The sequence below is a fragment of the Neopsephotus bourkii genome, unplaced genomic scaffold (assembly GCF_033783945.1).
Source record: "Neopsephotus bourkii isolate Nb327-2 ecotype Australia unplaced genomic scaffold, CSIRO-AGI_Nbou_v1 NB_1442, whole genome shotgun sequence".
Lineage (NCBI taxonomy): Eukaryota > Metazoa > Chordata > Aves > Psittaciformes > Psittacidae > Neopsephotus > Neopsephotus bourkii.
Window position 1 is genome coordinate 39876 of NW_026901919.1, and position 17600 is coordinate 57475.

General features: G+C 40.9%; 1 protein-coding gene across 2 annotated transcripts; it reads left to right on the plus strand.

Annotated features, from left to right (window-relative positions):
* The first annotated feature begins 12824 nt into the window (after positions 1-12824).
* LOC133220508 (sodium/potassium/calcium exchanger 2-like) lies at positions 12825-16143 on the plus strand. Of its 2 annotated transcripts, none has more exons than XM_061368692.1 (2): positions 12825-13134; positions 14822-16142. In XM_061368692.1, the coding sequence occupies exon 2, from the start codon at positions 14960-14962 to the stop codon at positions 15947-15949; it is 990 nt and encodes a 329-aa protein (XP_061224676.1). In that variant the 5' UTR covers positions 12825-13134; positions 14822-14959; the 3' UTR covers positions 15950-16142. The 2 variants fall into 2 exon arrangements, with proteins under 2 accessions (XP_061224676.1, XP_061224677.1); XM_061368693.1 differs by lacking the exon at positions 12825-13134 and adding an exon at positions 13933-14477 and having other exon boundaries at positions 14822-16143.
* Positions 16144-17600: the final 1457 nt, after the last annotated feature.

Genomic DNA, 17600 nt, shown 5'->3' on the forward strand with positions numbered 1-17600 from the left:
GCACCCAATAAAAAAGAAACTATTTGGAGTTATAGGAGCTGTCAGATGTTTATATATTTATGATGGAAATTAATGATTGCAAATTACAGGAGTGTCACATAGATGGAGCAAAAGAATAGCTGATACATTTGCTTTCAGAAGGAGAAGGCAGAAGAGATATGAAAAGACATGCTGTAGCACATGGGAGAGCCCAAATTTAGCAATTCCCACATTGACATAGCTCATGATGTCACATTCCATAGGGGAAGGAAAAAAATACACCTCCCGAAAGTCCCAGCAACTGAACTAGATACTTAGAGATCAAATGAAAAGGGTTAGAAAGCTTAATTTGTGGACTAACATTAGGTATTTGACAGTGCATGCTATAAAATGTTTAAGCAGTAATTTGCTTTGGAAAAAGCAGGTATGAATTGGGAGCTAAAGCTTTAAGAAAATTAGGAAATCTCATGTAGGTCTGCTGTAGTAGTTGAACTATTGCTTAGAAATGCACATGTTCTTCCAGAGCACTGGGACCTGTAACTATCTGTGTTCATTGGTGTCTGAAAATATATAGTCCCCCTCCCAGACTTCACAGTAGTGTGATGTGTGACGGGTGGAGAGAGCCGTGTCTGTCTGCATACAGTAGCCTCCAAGTTGTCATGCAGCAACCATGGGCTGGGCAGCATCTCCATGCCTGTGAGAAGCAACAGGGGGGCAGGGCTCCTCTTTGCTTTGTGCCTCCCCTCTGCAGAGCATGAGCCTGTAGCCTGCACCAAGCCGTGGCTGCTCAACCTCTTATGGATCCTTGTGACTGCCCCAGAAGCTCTGTCTGAGCAGCCATGAAAGCTGCAAAACCACCTAGCATTTCCTCCTTCAATCTCCATTTCATTATTCATATGTGCCGTAGAGCCTGTAGTACTGCTGTGAAAAGGAAAGAACCCTGGCCATTATCAGTCTCCTTGCAGACCCACTAACAGATTAAGGCTTTTATTCACCTCTGAGACACATGGCATATGTGGTCTGCTCATTTATGGGAAATTGGTGGAGAGCAGAGAGAGACTGTTTGGCACTAAAGTGTTTTATTAAGAGAAAGCATTAATTTCTGTTCCAAATAAAGTTTCAGAAAATTGCCTTTAAAGATGAATGTAGCATGCCTACACCAAGAAGAGTATAACATGTCTGCTATTTAGTTTTGGGTTTTTAAATGTATTAATCAGCAGTTTAACCAAATTATGGACAGAATGTGTCTGATGTGAAAACAAATCCAGTAAATAATTACACTTCCAGTTTCTATTGCCAGAAAAGTCTTTTGTTTTGTAAGTAGCATCACAAGCAGCCAACCTCTCCCTCTCACTCCCTCAGAATAAAACATCAAGCTGGGATAAAACTCAGTTATAGCTAGGCTGGCAGGCAGGATTTCTGAAACCACACAAAACCTCAGCAATTCAGGTAAATACTATGGCTGATTCATCCAATTTGAACTCTTGGACTAGCTAGGCCCCAGATTAACAAAACATGTCTCCTGGGCCCTCCAAGAGGTGCTAGGAATCACTCACAGAGGGAACAATTTTGCCAAAGTAATTTTGGGGTTTATATTTTGCAAGCAAGCTCACACAAGCCACTTCAGTAGAGCTGGGTCTGTCTTGAAGGCACCTAAAACTTGAATTCTGTGTGAACTTCTGCACCAACCCAATTGTCTTTCAGTCCTGCATGTGTCCAGTGCAAGCTTACTTCCCACACCTCCAATTCCCCCCCAAAGTGTCCCTTTAGTAACGTACAGCCTTTGCTAAACAATGTTTCTGCCGGTCCCACACTTCTGTGCATTGATACATCTGTACATTGGTACAACAAAATAAACAGCCCCTGTGCAAAGGAAAAGGTTTGGAGAAGTATATTTCCATGTGAAGCATGATGCATCAATGTTCATGCTAGGAAAGGCCACACACATCCCTTATAGATATGCTGGGCAGCTACAAATAATGACAGACCCAGTGCTTTATGCCTGAATGCCACTGTTGAACTGCCTGACCCTAAAAGTTCTTGTTGCACACGACTGAATGAGGATATCCCCTTAAAGGACACAAGGAAGGAATTGGTTCAAAAAAGTAGATTTGATATTTGCTCTTCTTTTGCCAGGAGGGATTTCCAGCTTTTGCTTGAGCTTAGACACACAAAATCTCCCATGCAGACGCTCTTTTCCCCTAACTGTGCAAAACAGCCAGTGAACATGCTCTCCTGTTCATCCATTGTTCTTCCAAGATCTGACAACAAACTAATTGCTGAAAGAAAAAAAAAAAATCATCCTGTCATAGGCTGGCCTGCTAGATATCTGTCCAGTAGATGCATGACAATCAGCAACACTGTTCTTAGACACTTACGTATCACTACCATGTGCTTTTTAAAAGAAAGAGGTACAGCTTCCATCTCCAAACATTCCATTCTAGAACCAGCTATTTCAGATTGTTCTTTTCTTGCATTATGCCAGCAAGATGAGTAGAACCAACTTCAGGCCAGCAAAGGGTTGGCAGTCATTTGCTCTACATGTTCAGGGAGAGCAGACAAGTTGTATAGGGCCCTGCTGCAAGGGCCTCCAGGTGGATGCAGAGTACCACAAGACACCACTTATTTTTCTTACCTTCCTATCACCCCACAGGCACAGTCTGCAGAGGCAGACCTTTCTCCCTGTGCAAAGCAAAGAGATGCTCTTAACCCTGAGCATTTGCGGCTCAAACTCTTTATGCAGTGTATATTAAGAAAAGCTTAATTTTCAGACCTGAACTAGAGCTTGTGTGCTGGTGCTGACTGTTAATTTTGTCAAAAGCTTCCCCTTGTAGCTTTCCCTTGTAGCATAAGCTGCATTATCACAACAGTCAAAAAGGCTGTAAAGGCAGTCTCCCATCATGGTGTAATGCTCCCTTGAATCTTAGTTCCAGTGACAGCATTGATTAGTTCCACTTTCATCTCCTCAGTGTTTTTACAAATCTAGCTAAAATAATGGATTTAAGGTTTTTGTAGTCTAATATCTAGCATAAAACTGGTCACTCACCTGAAGAAACATTGCATAATCAATGCTATACCTGCTGATGATTGATGTCATACTTGTTTCTTACAAGTCAGACTTCCAGTTGCAGAAATGATCATTGATGTATGTGATAGACTTCATAAGCCAGAAGAATGTCCTGAGTTTTCTTTCTCTTGCTAGTACTGAAAAATACAAATCTTGTGTTTTTCTCTTGCTAGTGCTGAAAAAATCTTTGGTAACAATTTCAAAAAGGGACCAACCTGTATTTTATGCCATACTTACAGTCCTTGGTTTAATTTTAACAATGTGTGTACATGTTAAATACAAAGATATCATGAAAGGGGTACTCTTTCCCACTGATTACAGAAATTGGTGAAGATCTGTACTCATTCTTGGCACTAAAATGGAGCTAAATGGAATATAATTTGTCACACACTAAGTATTTTAAAATATTATTTATATTTATATGCAATTTATGTCTTTTAATCACAGATAAAAAGATAAAGCAATCTGTCACAAATCAGTAATAGTCAACAAGACAGTTTAAATCTGTCTGAAAGCAATGGAAAAAAAAGTTTGAGCAGCACCTTCGAGCTCTTTTGGCATGAAATACTGATTTTGGCATGAAACACTGGAGATTACATTCAAGGTGGCACTGGCCATTTGGTATTCAGAGGGAGATTTTCAGATTCTGCAGGAACTGGTGCTGGTAGTCCAGTTGGAGACAGCTGCAAAAGTCAACATCTTTTAGATCTAACATACAGCAGAGGTTCTTGGCACTACGGATCACTTATCTGGGGGGAAAAAAAATGCAAAAAAAACAACAAACAACAAAACCAAGCCTAAAACAAAAACAGATCAAGTAATTGCATCTGTCTTCTTAAATTGTTCTTAATGTAAAAGCACGTTACAGTGACCTTTAGAATGTCCAATGGGCAGTGCATTTTAGCTTTTTGAATATTTAAGCCACCTTCCAAATTATATCTCATTTGTTTATTTCTATCTTAGCATGCACATTATACTGCATCATCGAATAATAGAATCATAGAATAGTTGGGGTTGGAAGGGACATTAAGATCATCAAGTTCCAATGATCAATATGGATTTAAAAGAACCCAACAACCTCATAAGATTAATTCCATATCCCATTACTGCACTATCTTTTAAATCTTAACTATAGCAATAATTTTTTGTTGCTTCTCTTGAACTGCTGTGTTGGCCTATTTTGTTTGTCTGTTTCTTAAAAAAGCTACTGCAGTACACCAAAAAGATCACTGCACTTCATCTGTGATCAGAATTATCTTACAGAATACAAGTTTGTAAGCTTGGGAAATTTGGCTAGGTTTTGAGCTGAATTTCTGTAAAAAGCTTTTAATGAATGCAGAAGATTACACATACTTGAATTATTTAGTTTGTGGTAAAGAATCTTCCATTTAAAAAACCCTGCATATCTTGTCTTCTGAAAGCTTCTCAAAACATCAGTTTATTTCTGTTCCAATTTTTCTTTTATGTCCTGATTCCAGATTCTCTTATTAGTTTGAAAGGTCTGTGTTTTTTTTCAGTTGATGGGACTAATATCAAGGTGCTACTTTAAACCACTGTTTTGATTTCACTCTAAAATTCAATATGCCATGACTCAGTGCTGTGGCCACTACAAAATACAAAGCCCAGTATGTCAGCTATTCTTTGAAATATTTTTGTTTCTATTACAATCACTGACACTTTTGAAACACTGCTGATGGATGGGGCTTCTGGTCTATTGACCTTGTCATGTTTTAGTCTGTGGTATAAGCATTTTCAGTGCATGTGTCCAGGGCTCTCTAACTAGGTAATGCTAATTGGTACTCTGCACACAGGTACCTTGCACTGCAAAATGAAAACGACTCCATGAATTTCCTTTCCTTTCATTGGAAATGTCAAGGGGTTAGCACTGACTTCAGTCCTAAAACTTTTTGTCATCTTTTTCTGTTGCATTCTGCCTTCTCTGCACACCAGCTCTGTGAATAGTTAATCAGCAGATTGCAACACTTATTTTGCAAATTCTCATAATTTCACATCTCATCGAGGACAATTTTTATCTTATATTTAAGTCTCTGAAACATTCCACAAGGGTGGAGGAGATTACTTGAAAAGTAAACTACTGCAGAGATGAAGGCAAATGGCTTGCAATTCATTAAGTGCAAGGAACATGAGAAGGCTGAACATAAGTGAAAATGAAGAAAAAGATAATTATTGTGTGATGGTATAGCAACGAAGATAATTTAATTTGTGAGAAGAGTACAATCAGTGGGAGACATTTCCTTCCAGCTCTGCCTAGACAATGGCCTAGTTGGAAATAAATTGTGTAAGAAATCTGAGTTGTAGCTAATATCAAGTTTGACCTCTATCCCTGAGGCGCTCTGAAGTATTTCAAGTCACAGGGAGCAGAGGGTTTCAAGCTGAGGCTCCAAGCAACATGATATGTGAAACTGCTGCGAAATAGGCAAGAATGCTGGAGCTCATCCACCAAACCAGCAATTGTTCCTAAGGCTGCTGACTTGCCAGCTTGCAGGTGTTCTTATAAATGAGGCTGGCAGGCCACAGATTATAGCAAAATAAGCATTCTCATTGACTTCAGGACAGCTCACTGGGGTTACATTACAGCACTTAAGATACAAGGAGCTTCGAATGAGCAAATTACCAACTCTGAAAGAGAAAGTCATCTGAAAGTCATGTTGCGCCATCCTGCTGTTTTTTGAAAAGTGCAGTTAACCTATAAGTAAAAATAATCATCTGGATATAACACACACAGATTTTTTAAAGTGGATTTCAATAATAATACCCCATACAGTATTGTCTTCTGTCATATCAGTAGATGCTAGACCATGGTCATTTTACTCTGATATGGACCTCTCAAGCCTGGATAAAGACAAAGAAAATTTGTACTTTCATTGAAGGAGACTGTCCTTTCAAGAGACTGGCATGCTATGTTGACAACATTTACAATTGCCGTATGCCTAATTAGTATCTTAAACATTACATTAGAAAAGCCAAAAAAGCTTTTTTCTTAAAGGTATACTCAATTTATATTTTGCTATTACTGTGTTCACTAGCAGAAACTGAAATTAAAAAAAGCAGTTAACTTTATCCTTTGTAATAAAGGTGTTTACTGTGCTCATTGTAACTATGCAGAACGCAGGTGAAGATTTCTCCTCTTAATAGATTAAAAACTAAAAAAATCTCTCTCAAAAAGTCTCAAAGATTTTCAAATCAATCATTTGTTACAAAATGCAAATCTGCATTACAACTGATCATGACATGCAGTAATGATAACAAGACTGTTTCAAAAGGCATGTGTTAGAAAGTAGCATTTCACCCACTGCAAGTGAAACAGAATCATATCATCTCTGAGACTTTTTAGTAAGCTAATGGTTATAGCTGAATGTAAAGCATATCTTTCACAGCTAAAGCCCTAAGTCTGGTTAGATGTTGGTGCGACAAAAAACTGCAGTTGTCACACAGTGATACTAGCCTATATGCCATTTTAGCTTAGGGTTTTGACTCTAGTGAGGACTCTGTACCACTGTGTATATGTTCACCTTTTATTTCCCAATATATGGAGTGGAGATAAGAAAAACTTCCTAACTTCAGGCACTTACAAGATTTACTCATCGCTGAGAATTTAAGGTACCTTCTGAATATGAAGTTTTAATAGCCTCTTTAATATGGGCTTCTGGAAACCTAAAGAACCATATTTAATTTTGATCAATACATTCTTCTTAAATCTATTACTCAGGTAATATAAACAGTTTCTGCCCCTCAGGCACTGTAATTTATACACAGTAGGTTGGCTTATTAACACAAACAAGTAAAGCATGTAATGTACTTTGATGATAAAGGTTATGTTATATTACTTATGGTAAGACAAAGGAAGATGGTTTTAAACTGAAAGAGGGTATATTTAGGTTAGAAATTAAGAAGAAATTCTTCACTATGAGGGTGGTGAGACACTGGCACAGGTTGCCCATAGAAGCTGTGGCTGTGCTATCCCTGGCCAGTGTTCAAGGCCAGGCTTGATGAGGCTGTGAGCAACCTGGTCTAGTGCAAGGTATCCCTGCCCATAGCAGGGGGATTGGAACTGGTTGAGCTTTACAGTCCCTTCCCACCCAAACAATTCTGTGATTCTGTGATATTAGTGTTGTGTTGCTTTTGGCTGGGATAAAGAATGAGAGTATGGTTTTGATTTGTGCTGAAAACTGTGTTGATAATGTAGCAATGTTTTTGTTACTGCTGAGCACTGCTTACATAGAGACCTTTCCACTTCTCACACCACCCCACCAGTAGGCAGGCTGGGGGTGCACAAGGAGTTGGGAGGGGAAAGAATGGCTTCTTACCCACAGTCACAGTCCCTTCAGGAGTAAATGTGATCCAGCATGGACTTATCTATGGCTGCAGTCCCTCCAGGAATGAACCTGCTCTGTCATGGGCTTATCCATAGCAACATGATTTGAGGTGCTTCAGCCACTGGTGCTTCAAGGTGTACATTCTCCAGCGTGGACTTAACCTTGGGCCACAATCCCTTCAGAGGTAGACCTGCTGTGGTACAGGTATAACGATGGCCACAGACAGAAGTGTCCTACTCCATGTGGACTCATCCACAGCTCACATCCCTCAGACTCAAATTCACACTGGAGTTCCAGCCTGTCCAGTATAGCAGCACAGAAACAGCAGTGCCCTGGTCATCTGCCAGTTAGGTGTATCTCCATTGCTGTTACCAAAATGTTCCCAGGCACAGAACAATAAGAGGATAAGCAGTACAGCAAGCAGCAAAAGCAAAAGGCAGCAACTAATGACCACTGTGTTTGCAGCTCTAACATACAAAAAGGTAAACAAACCCAATGGCAAGCACAGGAAGCAAAAGGCAGCAACTAATGACCACTGTGTTTGCAGCTCTAACATACAAAAAGGTAAACAAACCCAATGGCAAGCACAGGAACCTGTCAGTTAAAAGCTAAACAGCAATAACAACTATAAATTCAATATAGCCCATTTCAGTCAAACTTGTCCCTTGAACCCTTTGTGGCCTAGCTGGTTGCCAAAAAGGACTGTAGTGGTTTCACCCCAGCCAACAACTAAGCCCCAGATATCTTACTCCTCCCCAGTGGAATGGGGGAGAGAATCAGAAGGATCCCAGTAACCAAAGAACAGTTACTCAGGAAGACAAACACTATCACTCCAAACATCTTCTCTTCCTTTTCTTCTTTCCCCAGCTTTATATGCTGATCATGATGGCATACGGTATGGGATATCTCTCTGGTCAGCTGGGGTCAGCTATCTTGGCTGTGTCCCCTCCCAACTTCTCCTACATCCCCAGCCTCCTTGCTGATGGGGTGATGCGAGGAGCAGAAAAGGCCTGTGTAAGCACTGCTCAGCAATAAGTAAAACATCCCTGTGTTATCGACATGGTTTGCAGCACAAATCCAAAACATAGTCCATACCAGCTACTATGAAGAAAATTATTTTCCCAGCCAAAACCAGCACAAATGTTTAAATTCTACATTGTCCTCTTTTTCACTCTCTTTCACTTGTTCTATGTTGCAAAGTGTTGAAATCATTTTGATATTTCAAATATCATCTGTTCTCAGCTGCAATTAGCATTTAAAAGCTTAACATCAATTTTCATTCAAATATGCCGCCTTTGTAGTCATGGTAACCTCCTTGTCAGCTTTATCTTCCAGCTTTAGGAGGTACTGGTCTGGTACTTAGAGATGTTGTCATTCAGGATTTTTCATTTGGCTCCCTTCTCCTTCCCTCTCCTTATGCACAAAAGACACTTCTGCGCTTGCTTTTACCAAGTCGAGGGTTCACAACAGCAAGAGAAAAGCCAAAATCAAAATAGTGTAAAAAACAAACAAAAAATAAAATAAAATAAAAGCCCTACCTCGTGGAGCTTCCCGGAAATAGGAAGTGGTGAACAGTGGCTTATGATTTCAGAGGGCTCATCACACATGGTGCAGTAAACTAGATATAAGCTATTAAAAACTACATATTCAGAATATGTAAAAATGAAAGCCTAGTCATATATACAAATGTGTAGGTGCAGAACCCAAGTACTTGACACATTATTTTCTGTCTTCACTTAAGAGGAGAACCAGCTGTAAGCCAAAGACTGTTTCATTCAAATAATCTCATTATTCTGTATTTAACCAAGGCATGTTCTGACATTTAATTTTGTAAGGAAAATATTGAATTTATTTTATTGCTATCCTCATATTAATTTAACTGTGGGGGTTTTGTCCTGTCATCATTATTATGCAGCATCTATGTAAGAATAGGTCAGCTGACTCAAAATGCTGAAGTTATTGGTAGACATACCCATCTGTGAGCCACATCATTCCTTTTAAGATTTTATTGTCCTTGGATTGCAATCATGTCTATTGTTGGGAGAAAAAGCATTACGAGAGAAACAGTTGGATATTACAATTTGGATATGTGGACTTTCGGTTAGTAGATAATATAATTATAGGGGATAACATAATTATAGGGGATTTTCTACATATTCTCCCCATGGTCATTTGCAAAACTGACCTGCTTCCACTTTTAGTTCAGAAACTGATAGAAGTTGGGGTACTACACACATACGCAGCTTGTCTATGTCCATCTGTGAAGCTGTGGAAACATCTTTTAGGTGTCTTTCAAGTGGCCACTACTCCCAGACTGCAAGCCAACAATACAATAGCTACAAGAAGTCATGAAAGCATGTTTACCTTTAATCCTTGTCATCAATGTATAGAAATGTACAGCAAGTACAGTTTTGATATTTGAGATGTCACCACTTCATCTGTGTCTTGTGTATGTGCATACAGGCAGTAGGTTTGCATTTTAGCTAATTCTTACTTACAGGGTGACCCTAGAAGGACGGGTAAGACAATCTCCACATGTCTCATTGCATCACCCCAAGCCTGAACAATGCAAGTCTGGATAATCAGCAGGCACCCTCTATCAGCTGCCAGGCACTAATGAAAACCTCCCAGTGTGTAATGTGAAATAAATGTAAACCACCTGTACAAATTCTGGCTTTCAAAGGCATTTTGTGGGTGTGAGTCAACCACGGCTCTCATGGGAAATTCCTGAAATTTAGGAAATATCTTCTGAAACTTTCTCTCTTGCATGTCCACATAGTCTCTAAGATGCCTATTGTGTTTTGGTGTATCTATTGGTGTATCTACTTTTGCCATCTCATAACTCTTTAGAAGAACTTGCATGTTTCCAATCAGCACCTGAGTCTTTTGGGTTGCCTTGGTGCTGCTTGCCACATAATAAATCATAGTGCCATAGACTGCTTTGGTTTGGAAGAAACCTTAAAGCTCATATAGTTCCAGCCTCCCTGCCATGGGAGGGACACCCTTCACTAGACCAGGTTGCTCAAAGTCCCATGCAACCTGGTCTTGAACACTGCCAGGGATGGGGCAGCCACGAGTCAGAGTTCAAAATGAAGAAGGTAGAAGTTGTAAAAATCAAAGTTATTCTTTGGCCCAAAGAGGCCGAGAGCCCACTGTTCACAGTAAAATTTTCAGAATATGAAAAACTGAAAGCAGAGTAGTGCTAGTGAGCTGCTTGCCACCCCTTGACAGATCTTACCTATTACCCTGTGCTGTCCTCCCCATCCAACCTGTCTGAATCTCCCTGCTGTCACCTGGGCTCTGCATTTTTCAAGGATTTCTACATGGAGATCTTTCCCAGGTGCCTGGATGCAGCAAGCATCTTCCTGGGATGTTGGCTCGCCTACATGAGACTACCATTATCAGTGGACTGCCATGTGGCTTTTTCTAACAATGGCATAGAGTAGGATTCTAAGTGCTATTTCAGAAGAGCAGCACCTGTGTACTCCAGTGGATCTATAGCATGCAACACCAGGAATTAGCTATGATAGAGCTACAAAGCAGTAGTTTCCACTCAGCCCAGAAAGCCATCTGTATGCTGGGCTGCATCAGAAGAAGCGTGACCAACAGATCAAAGGTGATCCTGCCCCTCTGCTCTGCTCTTGTGAGACCTCACTTGCATGCAGTACTTAATGTTGGTGTCACCAGCATAAGAAGGTGCCCTGAGCACAGCCATAACCGTTATTTTTCTCCTTCTTAGTAGCTGGTGTAGTGCTGTGTTTCAGCTTTAGTCCAAGAACAATGCTGGTAATGCAGTTACCACTGCATTAGTGGTAAGTTAGCACTTACCCTGATCAAGGACTTTTCAGTCTCCTATTCTCTGCCAGTGAGGATGGGCACAAGAAGCCAGGAGGAAGCACAGACAGGACACCTGACCCAAACTAACCAAAGGGGTATTCCGCGCCCTAGCATATCATGCCCAGTATATAAACTGCAGGGAGACATAAGGAAGCCCAGATGGCTGCTCGGGTCAGACTGGGTATCAATTGGCGGGTGGTGAGCAATTGTACTGTCCATCACTTGAGTTTATTGTTTGATTTTTATTCTTTTTTTTTCCTTTCCCAGTTTAGTTTTATGTTCTCTCCCCTTGCCAGTTCCCTTATCATTATTATTACTGGTGGTAGCACTAATCATTTTGTATTATACTGTAGTTATGGGACTGTTCTTATCCCAGCCTGTGGGGTTTACATTCTTTCAATTCTCCTCCCCATCCTGCCGGGAGTGGGCAGAGGAAGAAGGGAATCATAAGTGGCTGTGTGGTTCTGAGTTACCAGCTGGGCTTAAACCATGACAGAAAGACATGGAGCTGTTGGAGCAATGACAGAGGAAGGCACAGGAATGATCAGGGGCTTAAGCACCTCCTGTATGAAGACAGGCTGTTCAGCCTGGAGAAGAGAAGGCTGCATGGAGACCCCATAGCAGCCTTCCAGTATCTGAAGGGAGCCTACAAGGATACTGTAGAGGAACTCTTCATCAGGGACTGTAGCAATAGGATAAGAGGTAATAGCTTTAAACTTACAGGGGAAGTTCAGATTGGATAAGGAAGTTCTTTACTGTAAGGGTGGTGAGGAACTGGAACAGGTTGCCCAAAGAAGTGGTAAATGCTCCATCCCTGGCAGTGTTCAAGGCCAGGTTCGACATGGGTGACATGGCTTAGTGTTAGGTGTCCCTGCCCATGGCAGGAGGGTTGGAACTTGATGATCTTGAGGCCCTTTCCAATCCTAACAATTCTATGTTTGATGTTATGATTGTATTTGAATCTTGAAGGAGTTACTTAATGAGGCACAGTTTGTCGGACGGACAGAGACCAAAAGAAAAAGGGGCAGTTATGGCTAAGAACTTCCCCTGTTCTCTAGGGTGTTCAGTGCATCTTTATTGCTCTCTGTGACAGCTTCAAGATGCAGTCTGGGGACATTTCTGTTCATCAATAAATGAATGATAATTTTGATTTCATGAGTAAATTAATGATGACTTTATAGCAGACGTCACCTTATAATCAAACCCAAAATGCGATGTCTTTTTCTTTCATTTACCGATTTTATTTCAGAAAACACTTGGAATCAAGGATATTTTGATCAGGAGAACTCCCTTTTTTAAAATTACCTCACTCCTTGATACTGATTGTCTTTGCTGAATTTCACCTTGGTTAATCAGCTAATCCAAGCTAAAGGGCAAAGGAAAACAAACAAGCCAACAAGAAAAAACCCCAAACCACAGTAAACCCTTGTCACCCCCGTTCCACCCCTGACCAAGCAGTCCGTGCGGGCGCTGATGGATAGAGGGCCGGGTGGAGGAGGAGCTGGGGTACTGCCGCGCGCACTGGCACCCCGGCGCCGGGCAGGGGCGGGCCGCCGCCTGCCCCTCCTGCGCGGGGCGGGACGGGGCGGACCTCGCAGCCGCCGCCCGCCGCAGACGGGCCGTGGCTGCTGGTGTCAGTTCACGTGCCCCTGTCGAGCGCCCGCCGGCCGGCGCGCACTGCAGCGCAGCGCAGCGCTCCTCCGGGTGAGCGCCGCCGGTCTGCGCGGGGGGGGTCTGGGCTGCGACGGTGCGGGGTCTCCCCTCCCCCTCTGCCCGCCCCCATGGGTGGTACCTGGCGGCGGAGGGGTGCCCTGTGCTCCGAGCCGGCCATCCAGTCCTTCCGCGGCTTTCCGCGGTTGGAGCTGCGCGACTCTTCGGGGTTGGACTCACACCCGTTTCGCAGAGGGAAAAAAAGTTTGTGCAGCGGGGCGCGGCGCGGTGCAAACTTGGGCTGAGTTATCTGAGGCTCTGCGGCATCTCCGCTGGGGGACGGGCAGGATGGGGCTGCAGGGCGAGGGATGCAGGGCGCTGCGCGCCTCCCGGGGATGGATGCGCGGCGGGTGGACGGGCAGGGAGGGGAGACCGGGGATGGGTGCCGGGAGCGGTCTGGCTGGGCTCTGCGCTTAGAGTTTTTTGGGCAGAGGACATCCCGGGCGCTTTTCACCGTTCCCATTCAGGTGATTCATAACGGCGAGAGGGTGATTGGCGCATCCGCCGCAAGTCGCTCAGAGCAGCTGTAGCGCTGTTCCGTGCCTTTCCTGCTTAATGTTTTTAAGACAGTCCGGTGGGCAGTAATTCCGAGACGGAAAATAAAATATCTGCTGTGGGGCTGTGTCTTGCAGATGGAGTATAAATCTGTGACATCTTCTTAGTACAGAAGCTGTTTGTAAAAATCAGGAGGAACTGCACATAACTTAATAACTTTTATGCAAATAACTGCAGGGCATATTTGTAACTGTATTTGATAAAACAAAATCAATATTCTACTGATAATAGATGGTTCGGTGTTCAGCCAGTACAACAAATTACTCGAAGTGGTGTAACAAAGTATTTTTTGACTCCAGTAGCAAAGACTCATAGTTTTATTTCGAAAATATTTTATATTTCCTGTCACAGAAAATGTAACTTACAGTGCATTTCTACATTACATATACTCTTCAAATTATTATATAGTGGTGGGTTTTTTTCTGGGTTTAAAAGTTCTGTTGGTCTAATATGCTCTGCTCTGGCGTACATGAAAAGTTCTCCTCACATAGATTAATTTTGCACCATTTCATTTGTTTCAGGATCAACTCTTGTGTAAATTTAAACTACTTTCTTAAGAATCTGTAAGAGAAGTGCTTTTAAAAGATATTTACCACATAGGTATTCTTAATAATTTCCTACGTTTGTAACAGAATGTGTGACATAAACCAAAACCAGAGGTCTTAGCTAGTTCAAGCTAGTATCGTAGGTCTGACCAAAAGCAAACTCAGTTCTCTGTGTGTAAACTTCAGTCGATTTTACAGAGGAATTAAACTATGAATGTGTTAGATCTTCATTTCAGTCCTATTCCAACGGCATAGTTGGCATAATGTTTTTTCCTATATATCAATAGTCTTGTTCTGTGCATGCATAACATTTCAATTAATACCTCCTCAGCTGCCTAAAGGTCTGATGAGGTACATGTTAGCACTTTGATTGCTTTTTCATACATTATTGCCCCTGCATTTGAGACTTGGATGTTACATGATCATGATAAGAAGTAATTACAGAAGGTAATAGTCTTTGGTGTATCCACGAAAATAGTAGTTTCTTCATTTTTATGCAACATTTGGGGACTACTTTTACCTTCCACTAAGGTTTTTTGAGGAGAACAGTGGCTCAGAGGCATATGAGAGGCATAAAATGATCTGACTATTGATAGACTGTTATTTTCAGGGTTACTGCTGAAACAAACATCTTGTTGCTGTGTCTGATGGGATGTGACATGGGTTTTTGTTACAGTTGGTAATATTCTGCCTTAAAGTCTAAATTTAACACAGACTGTAAAATGTTTTTCAGAAACTTCTAATCACATGCTATTTCACTAATATTAATAATATTTGTTTGTCCTTTTAAGACGAATGAAGAAATTGCGTCCTATGAAGAGCAGAAGTACTCGATTCTGAGAAAACTCTTAAAGCTCTTCTAACTTCAGAGCTGGAGAAAAGCATGAGGGAACAATCCGTCTGACTCAGTATCTTGCACAGAACACAAAATGGCTCTTCAAAAGAAAACTGTTGCTGGTGTCTTGGAGGAGTGGCATTTGGAGGAACCGCTGTTCGGTTGCAGACGGCACCAGAATGTTAGGAAAAAACTGAGACCAATACGAATTATAGGTCTTCTTGTTAGTGTAGTGGCCATGAGCACTTTCTCTTTTTCAATTAGTGCCTTTTTCAAGATGGAGCCACAGAGCATGGCATTGGCCAGCAGCCTCGATAGCCAAAAGCTAGTGCATGGGCACCAAAGAACTCTGTTGGATTTCACAGAACAGAATGAAAACGGCAGTCCAGACCCATCCACTGCTATGAAATATGAAGTTGAACATGACAATGCAACAGATGATCATGCCAAGGGAGAATACCCCAATGACCTTTTCTCTCTGGAGGAGAGAAGGAAGGGAGCAGTGATTCTCCATGTAATTGGAATGATTTACATGTTTATAGCCTTAGCCATAGTCTGCGATGAGTTCTTTGTTCCTTCCTTGACCGTCATAACAGAAAAACTGACTATATCTGATGATGTGGCAGGGGCAACCTTCATGGCTGCTGGTGGGTCAGCTCCAGAACTGTTCACTTCTTTAATAGGAGTGTTTATATCCCACAGCAATGTTGGCATTGGCACAATAGTGGGATCTGCTGTGTTCAATATTCTGTTTGTTATTGGAATGTGTGCTTTATTTTCTAGAGAGATCTTGAACCTTACTTGGTGGCCACTCTTTCGAGATGTGTCCTTTTACATCATTGACTTGATCTTGCTAATCATCTTTTTTCTGGATAACTTGATCATGTGGTGGGAAAGCTTAACACTTCTGACAGCATATTTTTGCTATGTGACTTTCATGAAGTTCAACGTTCAAGTGGAAGAATGGGTGAAGAAGTTTTTAAACAGGAACAAGGTTGAGAAGGTAACAGCAGCAGATGCTGAAGGAAAGGTTGGTCAGTTTTTAATTAGTATGTATGCAATAATGTCCTTATATAAGTGCTGAGTCCTTCTGTATCATACAGACCCCAATATAGCAGAGTAAGCAATATTCAACAGTTCCATGTTTTTCTAAAAAGGTCTTTATGTGTAATTCGTTCAATAGGATTGAAAATGTAAAACATGAGGCAGCCTTCTAGTAAATCAATACCTTTTAACTCCCAAACGATCCTAATCACACAGAAATCCAGAAAAAATGATAGAAAAAAGGCATAAACCCTTACTCAGCATTTTGTCGTATTGATGAGGTCTGAGATGTAGCTACTGTTTTTCTCTGTGCTTTTGGATTAAGCAATAACAATATTTGGGGAGGATTTTGTGACAAAATTTGTCTTTTTAAATATTTGTAATGCCCTTTCTTCATCAAAAAAGTGGATCACTCAGTATGCTAAGACTTTCTATACATATGTTTTATCTACTAACGCTGATTAACTTCCAGTTATAGTTAATGGCAATTACATGAAAAACTGTCTGGAAAAGCAGTGACTACAAGAGCAAAAGGCGGAAGTCCTCTGTTTAGGCAGGGGGATTAGCAAATTGATTTTTGGCCTAATGTAAGTAGGGAAGGGAATTTGTGCACAGAGGGCTCAGTGAGCCTTCAGCAAATATTACTATCTTTTAAACATCTCTTTTCTTAAAGCAGGGGACTTACGAAGGTGAACCTGTAAATGCTGATGTATGTAGCAGTATGTTAATGGAAACTTAATACTGAAACTGAAATGTCTGGGTTTATATGGGAGTTGGGTTATTCATCAGGTAAGGTTTTATTACCCACTAGTTATTCAGAGTATCAGGGAACTGTTCACTATTTCGTTTCTTTAATAGCCCTGTATGAGTAGTTCCGAAGACTCAATCCACTGATAGATCTGTGCAGGCATATAAACAGAAGGATAGAGAGATGGAGGGGGGTACCAGCCTGTGACTCACAGAAAACTGGTTATTCTGCCTATATTCCTAACTTTGAAGAGAGAGAGTGATATTTTAGCAGTATGGGCAGGTGCTTTCAGTTTTAGGACAAGCCACAAAAAGTCCACCAAAAGTCAACCCAGAAAATTCTCAGGTTTTTAAGTTGTCTAACCAAGTTTAGCACCTATACATTTACTTGCAATTTTATATTTTCCTTTTTGTTTTGTTCCAAAATCAGCATACTTAGCTTCATTTTTCTCAAAATGTGTAATTGTTGATTTTTATTTGTTTTAAGAAAATTGAAAGAACATCAACACCAACGAAGTATTTGCTTAATGAATTAATTAATGAATTAATTAATGAAATATATAATAATGAAAATAATGAAAAATAATTAATGAAATAATTATATAAATAAATAATGAAAATAATTAATGAAAGGCTTCTTTAGCTATATTAGTTGGTTTCTAAATAATGTTGTTGGGTTTTAAGTAATTCTAAATAATTTCACAGTGCACTGTAAGTACCTTGACAATTTGTGCTAAATGTGTGTAATGATAGAGACTATGGTGTATAAAGTAACTGTTTAATGTACTTTCATCTGCCCATAAACTGGATATGAAGGAGGTCTGAATCTATAACTTAATATAATTGTCTTAAACAATACTCCATGTGAAAAGCAACTGTTTGGGTTGTCCAGACTATAGGGTGGAGTAGAGTAGCTATAAACCATGGTAAGCATTCTGTTATTC